This window comes from Amblyomma mixtum, chromosome 8, assembly GCF_055824585.1.
Source record: "Amblyomma mixtum isolate Tamu chromosome 8, ASM5582458v1, whole genome shotgun sequence".
NCBI classification, from domain to species: domain Eukaryota; kingdom Metazoa; phylum Arthropoda; class Arachnida; order Ixodida; family Ixodidae; genus Amblyomma; species Amblyomma mixtum.
The window spans coordinates 59,237,812-59,251,505 of record NC_143019.1 but is presented as its reverse complement, the minus strand read 5'-3'; the positions used below and the strand labels follow the sequence as shown (position 1 = coordinate 59,251,505).

The 13,694-nt window shown below is 50.7% G+C and overlaps 1 protein-coding gene across 1 annotated transcript in view; it reads left to right on the top strand.

Moving 5' to 3' along the window:
* The first annotated feature begins 477 nt into the window (after positions 1-477).
* Positions 478-13,694, top strand: part of LOC149332603 (uncharacterized) — a 92,238-nt gene continuing 79,021 nt past the window's right edge. Inside the window, exon 1 of the mRNA XM_089558223.1 lies at positions 478-826. Within this exon, the coding sequence (XP_089414349.1) occupies positions 719-826 (108 nt within the window). The 5' untranslated portion in view covers positions 478-718. The remainder of the gene's footprint in view (positions 827-13,694) is intronic.

Below are 13,694 nucleotides of genomic sequence, written 5' to 3'. Positions count from 1 at the left end.
CGCACTTCTGAGAAAAATAGGCGAACGCATGCCGCACGCAACTGCTTCCTGTGGCCTTCGCCAGCCTTGGCCCGCTCGCTGGGGGCCGAACCAATTTCTAAACCACTCCCTCGGAGCCAGCCTGAGCCCTCCCCGTTTCTCGGTAACGCCTGTCCCTTCCCGTGAGACATCGCATCGGCCGCACGTTTCGATGACGTGTAAGTGTGAATCATAGCTTGCCTTTTATGGGCATGAACGCAGACGAGGCGCTTAACACCATTTAAAACACCGTTTGCTGTAATTTTCGTAAACCTGGCTAAACTACTTGAATTACGAGAGCGTGCCGCAGCCCCTGCCGCGCGATAAATTGCAAAAGGTGAGTACGAAACTGCACTGAGCGGGCGCGGCGGAACCAGCAGAACCGCATGACGTGGGCGACGTCAGCGCACTTCATTGCGACGTCGTACTTTTGCGCGGAGCACGTGACCCGACTTCTGACGTCGTGCTTTTTGGTTATTTTTAGCCAGGCGGGGGATGATGTCACCGCTTGGGAAGAATTTCGGCAGGGCTTCCCTCAACCTTCGGGCACCGCGGATGACTCATCCTTTCGTTTGGTGCCACAGCGGGAACACCACGAGAGGCTTGGCTCCGGGCTCCGCGTACTAGTCGGGCTGCTCCGGTCGCCTACGAACGTGCCCGCCAAGAGCGTCGTTGGAGCGCGGCAGCTAGCAGAGTCGCCATGTACTGCGCTACGACGAACAGCGAGTCGGCCGATCTGCGGCTCTCCGTCGCCGATATCCTGTCTTCGATGGCGAGTGGAATACCCGAAAGCCCGGTGACAACCACGGTGAGTGCCGGAGCGACACGCGCCATCGATTCTTTCCTCGTAACGCGCGTCGCGCGCTGGGAAACTTTCACCGTCTGCTATCGGAGTAGGGCTAGCTGAGCAGGCTGGGCTGGCGGGCTGCTTGTTACGCGCGTGTGCTGTAACGCTCGCGTCCCAGATAGCGCTCCTCCGAAAACCGGGCTCTGACTGTTGTTCGTGTATGACCGCACCGCGTCGATGCGGTCTCGCTGGAATTCAGTTTCGCTTTATTTGTTTGTTTTCCGCGCGCGTCTCCGAGAGAAGCGCGCTGATGACACGGAAGTCGGAACGAACGCGCCGGTTTGGGTGTTGGTCCTCACGACGACGGATCGTGAGTGGGCAGGACCTCGCGTGCCTGTTTTTGATGGCGCTTCTGATCGCCGTGCTCCTGTCGTGTTTACTGGGGATCGTTAAATTTAAACGTGACCGCTGGCGGCGTTTTATAAACATCGCGTGTTTTTGGTTTCGCTGTCACATGGCCTCCGCAGCACTACCGCCGCTACCGCGGGATTAGTGGGCTGGGCTCTGCCCCACCGCTACACGCTCCGTTTTTGTCATGTAGATTTCTCGGTCGCTCCAACCGGGCGGGCCAGTTGGCGTAAGGCCATTTCGCGTCGGGTTTGTGCTCTTTGGTTTGTGCCGTTGTGTGCGGTATCTCGTGCGTCGAGCCGCTCAGCTGTGTGCATCGGTGTTCAGTTTCGTTTGCTGTGAACTAAACTGCGGGACGCTGAAGACACAGTCAGCGTGGGTGACATTTTCTGTCCGGGTTTGAAGCGTTCAGCGCATGAACATGACACCTCGCTTCGTTTGGCCTTTAACTACGCCCACGGGAGTGGTGTGATGGTGAACTTTTTAACTAGTTAGCACTCGTGGGCATAGTGTGAATGAGTTCAAAACATGTGTTCGCTTTTAAACGAGAATTTATGGCATGCACATCGGTTGTTTATGTAAATGTCAACCGGTCTCGCGATGCACTTTCGAAATTTCAACCGCGCGTTGAAGTTCAACGGAAAGCATTTCTCAAGAGTGCATTTTACTAGGCGAACGCCTTCCGAGTCGCGATCCCTTGATACTTGCTGCTTTCGACTAAGAGGGCTACATTGAGGCTTGTTTTCGAGAAGTCGGCATTTCCGGGCACTTTTTCCCCATATTTCAAGTGCGCATGCATATCTCTCATAGAACAGTTAATCTCGACATCTCATACAAAATTACATGCATCGGGCCTGATGTCCAACACAAACACCACAGGTGGTTAAGTTTACACAATAGTACGAATTCTGATGTTACTAATGCGAAAACATTGCTAGGCTATTTCGGCGGGGTCGTGTCCGCAAAATCTGTCGGCAGCAGTTGTGGGCAACCCAGAAGAGGTAGCGTGAAACGAATGGTTGTAATCAGAAGAGGATGATGTGAGGATGCTGCGCAAAAAAAAAAATCGAAATCGGGTGAATAGTTCGAACCAAAACCAAAAATGTTCAAAAAGTGGGCGGGGTCAGAGCAAAAGTTGCGCCAAATTTATAAATGTCTGAAGTGTGGGACCACGTGACCGGAAGTGTGGGCGGAGCCAACGAGCGATGCCAAATTTGAAAGTCCGGGATTGATGAATAATGATTATAGAAAGTGTCAATAGTGAATTGAGGTGCATTAATTTTGAATAAGATGATTAATTATTGTGACTTAAATTAATTACTGTGACTTAAATGTGAATTAGTTGTGAATGGAGTGGGTAATTAAGGAACCTATTATAAACAAAAAGTAACTTGAAATGGGGGGGTGTCACTGCTTTCGCATTACTCCAATGCAGGGTACCACAGTGATCTCGAATTTTTTTCTGCACAGACGTTGAAAATGTCTGGAGGCTATTGTATACCTGTGCATGCCTAGCAGTCTATGCAGGGAAGAAAAACTTTTCTAGATTTTTGGGCCACGACCATCAGAATGGAAGTTAGTGGAACAGTTGATTGTCTAACAGCCAATCTTTAAGCTGTTTGTCCCTAAATTTATTCCATGATTCATTTTCACATGGGCCTCTGTGCCTGTGTTCATCATGGATGATTTATGCATGTTTCTGTTAATGATTGGTTTGACCAAACCAACCAGTATATTAATAAACACTAGTGCTGGTCTGTATGTGCATGCCATGGAGTGGTTAGGGACAGGGCTGACCATAAAAGCAAATATACAGTAGGTACGAGCCCCTTTCTTTTCTCACTCTCTCCTTTATCCATTCCCTTATTATGGAGCGGTTGACACCTGAGATGTGAGATAGATACTGTGCCATTTCCTTTCCTCAAAAACCATTTTTTTTTTATTTTTAAGGTGTGACATTTATACTTCACATCTTGCCTATGGGGCAGTGTAACCAGTGTAGTAAACATGACTGCTTCCATGTGTCCAACAGACACTAGAAGGCTTGATCAGAAATGTCACGTGCTATGAATCCATCTTGCTTATTTTAATCATCACCTGTATTGCTGTTCACTTAGGCTTTCATCTTGCTCCCTACAGTTCACTGTAATGTCAAGTTGTCACCTATATCACCACGTGCAACGGAAAAGTATATGAAACACCTTTGCAGGACTCTCCAAATTATAGTTTATTGGTGACTTACTGACTATACATTTGTGAAGACCTGACGTGTGGACGTGTTCTTGCTGTAGTATACTGCCGGTGTAATGTGCTGCTGAGAGTCATTACTTATGGCTCAATCTTTCCATGTGGCTGTACATGTGTTCGCACAATGCATGGAAAATGCGGCTGGCTTTTGCATTTCTCAATTCCCTGCCTCGCATCATAACATGGTCTTGATCCGAGCCGTGTTTCTTCCTCCATGACTCCATGCTGCTCAACAACCCTAATTGTGTTGTCCATCCTGTTTGCCATTCTTTTATGGTGTTGTAAACTGAGTTCTCAAATTCATACAATTGTCCATTAATTTAGTTCATAGTGATACTTCACCTCCAGCCATTGGTAACAGCTACAAAGCCTTATTCACATTGTTCAGTGTTGTACATTGGGTACATTTACACATTTTTGGACACATATGCATGTTCGTGTGAACAAAATCATTGTGTTGTCACAACAAGGCATCAAGAAAAGCTGCAGTAGAAACCATGGTGGATGTGCAGTCTGATAAAAAAGAATGCTGCTCGATAGAACTCAACATGCATCTGTCATGGTTGCAAAACTAACCATTGTGAATGTTCTGTAGCCTGTTGCGACAGGGTATTGTGCGAATGCTCCAGCAAGTGGTGTTTTGCATGTGCAATGTTCCTGGAACTTGGGCTTGACGTCAGTTGCATGCATGGCTTGAGGCTATGATATGTCCTCACCGCTTGCTTTTACTTGAATATCCAGCGGGTAGAGACAGTTCAGCATAACTGTTGTGCAGCTTGCATGTGAAGTGTAAAACAGCAGCACAACCTGGCTTGTTGTAGTGGAACTTCCCTGCTCCCTCAACAAACTGGCCCTGCTCTTCTGCACATTTGTGCTAACGAATATTGGCTTTGGCCTTTAAGTGCGTGCCGTGAAGAGTTGGTGGTCATGATTAACCATAAAAAGCGGATATTCAGAAGGTGGGGCTTTTATACTTCTGTAACTAATGTGGTAAACCGGGCTGCTTCCAGCTCTGCTGCCCACCTAATTCGTAGCACCTGGCATGGCAGTTATCTATCCTTGACTGTTGTGTTTTCTGCTCTGCTCACGGGAAGTGAGTGCGCTATGGCGTCTTGCTACACAGTATCAGGCAGAAACTCTAGCGAAGGCCTTATGCGAAGGAAGTGTAGTTGCTTGCATCTTGCTTGTTCACTTTCAGAACGTTCATTTGGCATGAGGCTTGTGGTCACGTGCAGCACGGGCTACAAATGACAGAGCTACTGCTAATTCTGCCAACGCTGCTGTTGTTAGATGGTGTCATATGTCTACATTAATTAACACGTGCCAAGTACGGGGTGGTGGAGATGTTGGAGTGAGTAGGGGGTGATGACCAGCAACGGATGCGCATCTCTAGTGAAGTGCAAAATCGGACAACGACGAGTGGAAGTATGCTATGTGCAGCTCGCGCACTGTTCCCCGACCTTATGAATGCCTGCTGATATATAATCAGACTGAACTTCTTGACCTGGTGTAAAATAACAGCGCAACATTTTCTGTACAACATCTGCTGTACTGTAATGCTAGTTCACTGCAAAGCTTGCCGGCATATGCGCAACTGTACATGCTCTCTGTCTTCGCGCACACACAAAAAAGGCGGTTCAGGGGCAGCACGGGGGTCTTCTTTTCGTGGTCCAGGACACTGGGGCACGCGCACAGGAGGGCGTCGGTGTTGGGTGGGTCTGCTTCTCCTCCCACTCGGCTCTTGGCTGGGGCGACGGGTTGGGGCGCGCGAGCGTGCCGTTATAAGAGGGAGAGGGCAGAGCGGTGGGTCGAGTGAGAGAGTTGGCCTCGAAGCGATGTTCGGGCCGTGTGCTACCCACGCCGTCGGCCGAGTCCCGGGTCGGTCGGTCGCTACAGCCTCGCTTGTTGCCTCCTCTCCAGCGCGGTGTGCGGGATGAGAGGGTGAAATTAAGGGAGAGGGAAGTGCAGCTTTAGATACACCCCCGAATTTTGTCTCTCTCTCTCTCTCTCTCATCGTCAACACCCCTCCCCCTCCCTTTCATGCCTCCTTTTCAGCGACGTTCCTATTTTTAGGCCTCTCTTCGCCCTCTCACTTTCCCTCACCAGTCTAACAAACCACACTCCCTGGGCACATTACCACCCCGGGGCTGGGTACAGCGTCGTCGTCCCGGTTTTGAACTCGGCGTGGGGGGGGGGGGGGGGGGGTCGAGTGGGGGTCCTTTCGGAAAGGACGCGCTCAGGAGGGGGAAGGGAAGCGGGCTGTGGGTGTGCGCGCATGAGCAGCGGTGTGTGGGTAGAACGGGGGGGGGGGGGGGGGGGGATATAAAGGAGGGTAAGAGAAGGAGACCAAGGTGGTGGCGAGGAGGATTCTATAATATACCGCCTGCTTAACGCTAATACTTGCGCTTTTCTGTGCGTCTCGTTCCCTGGGCGCCTTCATCCGGGCTGTGTCTCCTCCTCCCCGCCGCCGCCAGTGTTTTGGATTCGGGGGGTCCCGCTAGGCGCCATGCATCATGGATTAGCCGCTGCTTTCTCCATGCGCGCTCGGCGCCCCCTGGGCCGAAGACCCGTTCGGAATGTGGACCGCGGCGCCCCGAGGAGGAGGCGAAGCGTGGTGGGGTGAATGTCATCCGAAGGAAGAAGCAAAACAGAAAGGGAGCAACGGAAGAAATAATGCCAAGAGAAGAAGGAGGGGGGGGAGGAGTGCTGTGGTGGTTGCTTGGCTGGGACACCGAGCGGGACCGTCTCGTGCACGCGTCCGCCGCCATTCGAAGGGTGGTGGGCGGCGGTGGTCCGTAGCGAGGTTGTTATATCTCTGGGCCAGTCCCGCTTCTATGTTTTTGTCGTTCAGTTTTTAATCCCTCTCTCTCTTCATACCCCCCCCCCCCCCACCCCCCTACCACTGCCCAGGTTCTGTCCGGTGTGCCGGCGTCGGAAAAAGCGAGAGCGCACCGAATGGGGTGGGGAGTCTGTGTGAGGGAGGGGGGTAACTACGCTGATTAGCGCCGAAGAGAAAACCAGCCATCCACGAAGCGGCGGCGCAGTTTTGTGCGCCAATTTCGTTTCGGCAAAGATGGGGTCCCGGTTGTTTCCGTTACGTGAAATTGCTTTTTCGCCAAGTTTTTTTTTTTTTTTTTATGCGACTGTCGGTCTCTAATGAGTTTATATCCCCGCTTTGCTGGCTTCAGAGAGGACGCCGTTCTCGAGCCGGTGTACTGTTCCCATATTCGGCCTTCGCCCGCGGGAGGGCTTTGACGGTCAATCCGCTGCCGACTGTGTAGACCGCTACAGAACCCAGACACAGCCGCGAATGAGTTCAGCATTGCCCGAACGTTGAAAATAAAATTAACATAATCGGATGTTTACCCTTGTCTGAACAGAAATTTCGGAGCCCTCAGTAGGTCTGAGCACGGGTGTAGATGCGTTTGTTGCTTTTATGCCGCTGCATTCGCATTAGCGCCATATGTTAGGCTTCGCTGAATTGCTTTTGCTGAGAGGCCGCCGCGCTGCCTCAGTGGTTGTGGCGTTCGGCTGTTGACCCGAGAGACGCGGGTTCGATCCCGGCAGCGGCGATCGAAATTCTAGAGGCCCGTGTGCTGTCCGATGTCAGTGCACGTTGAAGGACCCCAGGTGGTCCAAATTTCCGGAGCCCTTCACTACGGCTCCCCTCATAGCCTGAGTCGCTTTGGGACGTTAAACCGCTATAAACCAAGCCAACCTTTTGCCTGGAGTGTTTAGCCGGGTTGTTGTGTGGGTCGGGTGTGCGGACGACGACGGCGACGCCGCGATTTCGTCGAACGTGCGATATACAGCTGTCGCATTAAATCGGGTATATTCGCGGCGACATGCGCAATAAAGTCGTCGCGAACTCGCGAGTTGTCGCTGATCGCGTCGCGCGAGTTGTTCCCAACTTGCACTTACGCGACGAAATTGCGAAGTTCTCGTCCCCCCTTCCCCAAGGGCAGGAAGGTTCTCGTTAGCGCACGGTATGTAATTTGTTTGTTTGTTTGTTTGTTTGTTTGTTTATTGGGGTTTAACGCCCCAAAGCGACTGAGGCTATGAGGGACGCCATAGTGAAGGGCTCCGGAAATTTCAACCACCTTGTATCCTGTGTATTATTGGGCTGAGCGGTGTATGCGCAACGGTCTGCTTTACAGGATTGAGCGATCGATGGGTGAGAACTGAAGGCGGCGTAGATTAGAGGGCAAACGCGAGATGAGGATATTCCGGTTAAAATTCACAAGAAGCAGACTCAGGGGAGGTAATACTCAGAAGTGACAGCCGTTCGTCCGTTAGTATGTCGATGTGGGTACCGTGCAGGGGTATGTGAAGGCGATCTGGGCCGGCCGAGAGTCAGACACCGTGAATGGTTTAGGACATTTGCTGAAATAACGTAACCTTGACTTGCAGAAGACGGGAGTGAATGGAGGGCATTGGGAGAAGCCGGTTTCTAGTGTAGGTTCGGGTGATAATGACTTTGACCAGACTATGGTTGACCAGACAACCAACGACGGTTGTCTCCGGTCCCATTTTAATTCTTTAAGTCACGCAGCAGTTCCCACTGCCATGCATTCAGCTCCCAAAGGCGGTTACCTTCAACGGAGGGCGTCTGTTTTTTGCATACGAAGACGTTTTGCTGCTAGCCCTAAGTGGTACAGCCGGGGGTGAAGAACGTTGCGTCCTCAAGCTGTCTCTGTAAATTTAAGGCGCCGCGTACGCTTTGGAAAAAATTTATGGTCTGTGCCATGCACCCAGGTTGCCTCATTTCATTGGGCATTGATTTTTTTGTTTTCACAAAAATACCATGATTGCTTCAGAGCCGCGCTTCTGGAGTTGGTTCATCATTCAAACGGGTACTTCGTTTCGGCATAGCCTTGATTATTAATCTGCTTGTTACATAACAGGACGAATACATTGAAAAAAAGTCGATGAAGCTTGAACTTGGTGTTTGAAGACGTACAGGGCACGACGTAAGAAGTGGTGGCAAGGCATTGGGCAGTGGAAGATGTAAGCCTAAGAGGGAATGGGTCAGTAAAAGGTTGAAGGGAGATGATTTTTATGAAGCAGCGACCCCATATAAAATTTGAACATTACCCTGATGAATAAGAATTAGCTAACCGGCCGGCTCTGGTGAATTTAGTAATTCTTCTCTTTAGACCAAATTTGCATTGGATAAAACGAAACACCGTGTATATACGATTGGCTAACGTTGCGGTGTCATTTATCCCACGCGTGAATTACAGCGCTGAACATGCGGTGTAATTTCTCCCACGCGTGAATTACGGCGCTGAACAAATTTCGATAAAACGGCCTCTACGTGGCCGCTCGAGTATAGTGCGTGACATCGCGAAATAAAATGTCGACGACCTCGCCCACGCGCTGTCGAGACAATCGATGCCGCATGTGTGCGCGTGCTTGCATGCGCATCTGTTGCAGCACTATATGGATCTGCGGAGGCTGCGACACTTGCTTAAGTGTGCGTTGTGCCAGGCGCAACATCTGCGTGATGACGTTCTTATATGACACGACATATACCGTCCTGGAGCTCGTTAGCGTTGCTCGGCGCCGTTTCAGTTCGCAAAACACCGAGTGTCGCTACCGCCTTGAACCGCTAATAATTGAAACGCGTTCTTATTGGTCCGTGCACAGGCAGCGGTTGACACTGTGACATCTCCTTTGTTGGTCATGCGCTGACCCGGCCACGTTGGTCGCTGTGTTCCCAGAGGTTGCCTCCTGTACTGCCTATGCGCAAGCGTTCCTTTTGACTGCTTCTCTTGCATTTTCCCCTTTTTTTTTTCATTTCCCGGCATCATTCGTTACATCACAGTATATCGCTTCGCACTGAGCAGGAAGCTGCGACTGTTTGAGAAAAGCTACGCTGCGACCTGTTGTTGGCAACAAACAAGCTCTTTGCAAATGGTGGTTTATGGCTTCGGGCTTTAACGTCCCAAAGCGACTAAGGCTATGAGGGACGCCGTAGTGGAGGGCTCCGGATAATTTCGACCGCCTGGGTTTCCTTAGCGTGCACTGACATCGCGCAGTACACGGGCCTGTAGCATTTTGCCTCCATCGAAATGCAACCGCCGCGGCCTCCCGCGGCCGAGCAGGATAACCGCTGAGCCACCGTGGCTGCTTCTTTTCAAGTGAGGTATATGCGTGACTATACTACAGTCGACTGTGGACAGTTTGATTACGAAACGGATCGGTAATCGTTCGAGTTGAGCGGAGTTTCGAATTAAGCGGAGTTAGGTGCTGACAGTACAAAAACCAGTTCGAACAAACCACCAGTTCTGATTAAGCAAGTTTGAATGAACAAGGTTTAAGTTATGGAAACAATGTCTGATAAAAAAAAAATATTACTATAAACGGCCATATTAATGCCTACTAATAAAGAAGGGGTAAAAGAACAACCTTAGAGTGGTAATGTCACTCGAGATAATATCGCTCGTCGTGGCATTAGGTTGTGTGGTGTCCGGCTTGGATCGCCACGTCGTTGCTTGCTTTCTCTGCGTTTTGTAAACGAATTGCTGTACAGTAAGATACAAGTTTAGCACAAAAAAAAAACGAACAAACAGCAGTTGATCCCGTATTGCTCCGCTGACCAATTACAACAGGGAACAAAATTAGCTTTTTCAATGTTCGACTATCAAGCGAGCCAGAGTCATTAAAATTCTTGAGCTCATGACTTCGTCTTGTGATTATCTTCTTGTTTAGGTGACAAGAAAAGCTTTAAAACCGGAGTAGTTTTTGTCGCGGAGGAATAAATGAGGCTGAGCTTCGCTGCAGAGTTGTATCCGACTACAGCACGCGGATGAACGACAAATCAGTGAACTTACTCCGAAACATGCCGCAACCAGTGAAATTCCCCTTATTGTTGATTCGCACGCACACACACAAAAAAAGTGCGTAGACGACACGCGGTAACTACACGGACTTTTTTTAACTTTTGAAGCCTGCGTGTATCATCACTCTGCGCGAATAGAATAAAAAGAGCAGGTGCTATAGTCAGCGCCCGTTCCGTTTGTCACTGTGTGTCCTGTCTGTGAGCAAATATGAACCAACTGGCTTAAAGGTGCACTGAAGAGGATTCTTAACTTGTCTTTTTGCCGCGGGAACTCGATCTACACGTTCCTAGCATTCTTAGAAACTGCTACTTATTGCCCTGTATGGCCGATTTCCCTAATTAAATCGAATTAACGTCCGGCTCCCGCCCTTTTTTTTTTGAATTCTGCCTCGTACGATGGGCGGAGTCGACCAACGCGTGAAGTTCCTTTCAGCCAGCTCCGTGGAGGCTTTGCTTTCGATTTATTTTGTTTTTTAGCTTTCCATGAATAAATAGTTTCATTCGCAGATAATATAGCCGCAAAATAAGCCCGCAGAAATAAAAATACGCGCGGACTATTTGCTACTACGGACTACTACGTATTACTCCGCCGATGGCAGAGCGGCAAGCCGCCACGGGACTGGGTGAAAGGCACTCCACGCGTTGGTCGACTCCGCCCACCGTAGGAGGCAGAATTCAAAAAAAAAGAGCGGGAGCCGGACGTTAATTAGATTTAATTAGGGAAATTGGCCACACAGGGCAATAAGTCGCAGTTTCTAAGAATGCTAAGAACGTGTAAATCGAGTTCCCGCGGCAAAAAGACAAGTTCAGATTCCTCTTTAGTGCACCTTTAACCTTAACAGAACCGCTTTTATGTCCCATAATCGCTTTACTGTCGTTCTGGTTCGTAACTTTTAGGAAGGGCGTGCGTTAGAGCGAGAGGTGCTCTTTTTCAAGCGTAGCTTCTCAACTAGTGTTAGCTGCTACTTAGCTACTTTGTGGGCCCTGCATTCGCTACTTCTGAATGCCCTAAAACCAGTTGGAAAAACATTGAGGAATCGGGTTAAGACCCCAAGGTGTGGGTCGCTTCCTCCACCGGGGCTCGCAGGTAGCTGTCCGGCTGCACTGAGTGCAGGGTATATTCTTCCTGCGGTGTGCAGCGAAAGTAAGAAGTACGGCAGCACGTACTGCTTGCGCAGCCGTACACACAAATATGTTGTAGTAGTGGCTGTTGAACAGAGGAGTGGCTGTACCTAGAGCCGGTCCCGCGTGCAAAGAAAAACGTCTTTCATTGTGCGACAGCCGCAGAACCCCTTCACGGACACGCGTACAGACACAACTGCCGGCAGTGCGACTCGGCCGCTATGCGTAGACACCATAAGGCGATTAAGGAGAGTTTGTCACGCTCCTTCGTTCCCCCTGATTACCGGCGCGCTTAGCGTTTGACTGGCTTAGCGATTGACAACTTGCTCCGCTCCTGCGGCCTTCTCGGGACTGCAGGGAGGGAATGGTTAAAAAAAAAAAAGAGCCTACCAGCAACCGCAAAAGAGCACCGGCCCGGCCATTGTTGGGGGGCCGTTTGGCAAAGTAGTTTTCCCACGGTGCGTTTTAGTGCATTCGCTGCAAATCAGCTTTCCGGGGTGCGCAAATCTCCTTGACGTCGCCAGATGGCGCCACGTACTCGGCAGCTGCGCGCGCGCCTGCAGCGTCGGGACCAATCAGCGCCTGCTCACCGGCGGTAGGCGGGCTCCCGGTACTCCGGTAACGGTAAGACTGTACACGGTATGCTAAAGGTATCTAATGTCTACTGGAGGCTTCGGGTCTGCTCCTGGCCCTGTGGCGCCTTTTCGGTCCGGTCTCTCTTAGAACTCACACTACAACATACTGCAACCTACCAGCATACCTTTGATGATCCCCCCCCCCCCCCCCCCCCTATTCTCGTGATACGCACCTAGTGTCCTCAATTAGCGGATGATGATACAACGGGGTGTCGCATTAGAGCTGCGAGCCACGGCCCGAGATGTACCGGATGCCTCGCCGTTGTTGACAGGCCGGATCTCCACGTCCTGTCCCTGCAGGCATGGGCTTGCCTCTGCGATAATGCCTGGTGATGCAACATACACTCTGGCAACGGGCAAAGCGGCGACGTTTACACGGCGTTACTTGGCTGACCGCTGCTCCTCGATTCCGATACAGCCTCGAGGGGTATGTCCCTATGCCGGAGTCGTGGGTGCTGGACAGTGAAGGACCCGTCGTGCTGCCTGTCGGGAGGCTGGTACTGACGTTCCTTTATCGCAGCACCGACCTCGGCTGCGTGAAGCAGCTGACCGTTATTTGTCAGCCTGATACGAAGTTACACTGTGGAGCACTGCGGCCGTGCACCGAAAGGAGTGCGAGAGAGAACGTTTTGTTGCGTCCGCGATCGTGAGCTTGTTTTCGAACTTTTCAAACGTCACAGGTATGTTTTTTTTTTTTTTTGCGTCGCTACTACTGCCTTGTTTGCGCACCCCAGATATATTCGGGTAGAGGTCGATAGCGCGTGCTTGCGTCGATATGGTGGAAGGGGAGACGATAAGGTATAGTGGTATGGGGTGTGTGTGTGTGTGTGGTATGGTACAGCCTTTGTCAAAAGTTTAGAGCCCAGGGGGTTTGCTTCTAAGCACTATTGTAGCGCTCCTGTAGCACTAATGGAAGTCCTACGCATCGGAGAGAGCAGGACCAAAAATTTTCTTACCTTGAGGAGATTTGGGACGCTGAGGACGCATTACGAGCAAAGCAGTGTGGCCCAGAAGCAAACCCCCTGGGCTCTAAACTTTTGACAAAGGCTGTACATTGGGCTTAGCGTCCTGTAGTTTTACGTATGCTGTGAGGGGCGCCGTATTAGAGTGCTCCGGATTTATTTCCGCCTCCTGGGGTGCACCGACACCGCACAGCACAGGGGCAGGGTTTAAGGAAAGGGTTGCAGTTAGGTTTACAAAAGATGTGCGAGTGTTTCAAGCTTTAAAAGATCTCCAGCATTGTGTCCACACATCCGGATTCAAAGCCCCCGATAGTGGGCACATCAGCTGCTTTCCCTTCCGAAGCTAGCAATAACAACAACTGCAATAACCTGCTCGCCTTGCTTATTTTCACATGGATCGACTACGATGCAAGGCCATAATGAAGAATCAATGGGGCGTCATGGGGAGCTGTCTGGGCGGCCGGGGAAGCGAAGGCAGGAAGCGGAACTCTGAGTCAAACGTGACAGCTCGGTTTCTTCCGCTGCACACCCGCGTTCCGCGAATTTTTGCATGTGTGAAAGTGTTGGCACCCCTTTTGTATCGAGGCGCTGGCGAGTGCCACCTAGCCCAGCAAATAAAGTGCTTAATTGTTTTATTTTTTTTTTGTAGCTGTCGACCTCCTTGTTTTTGA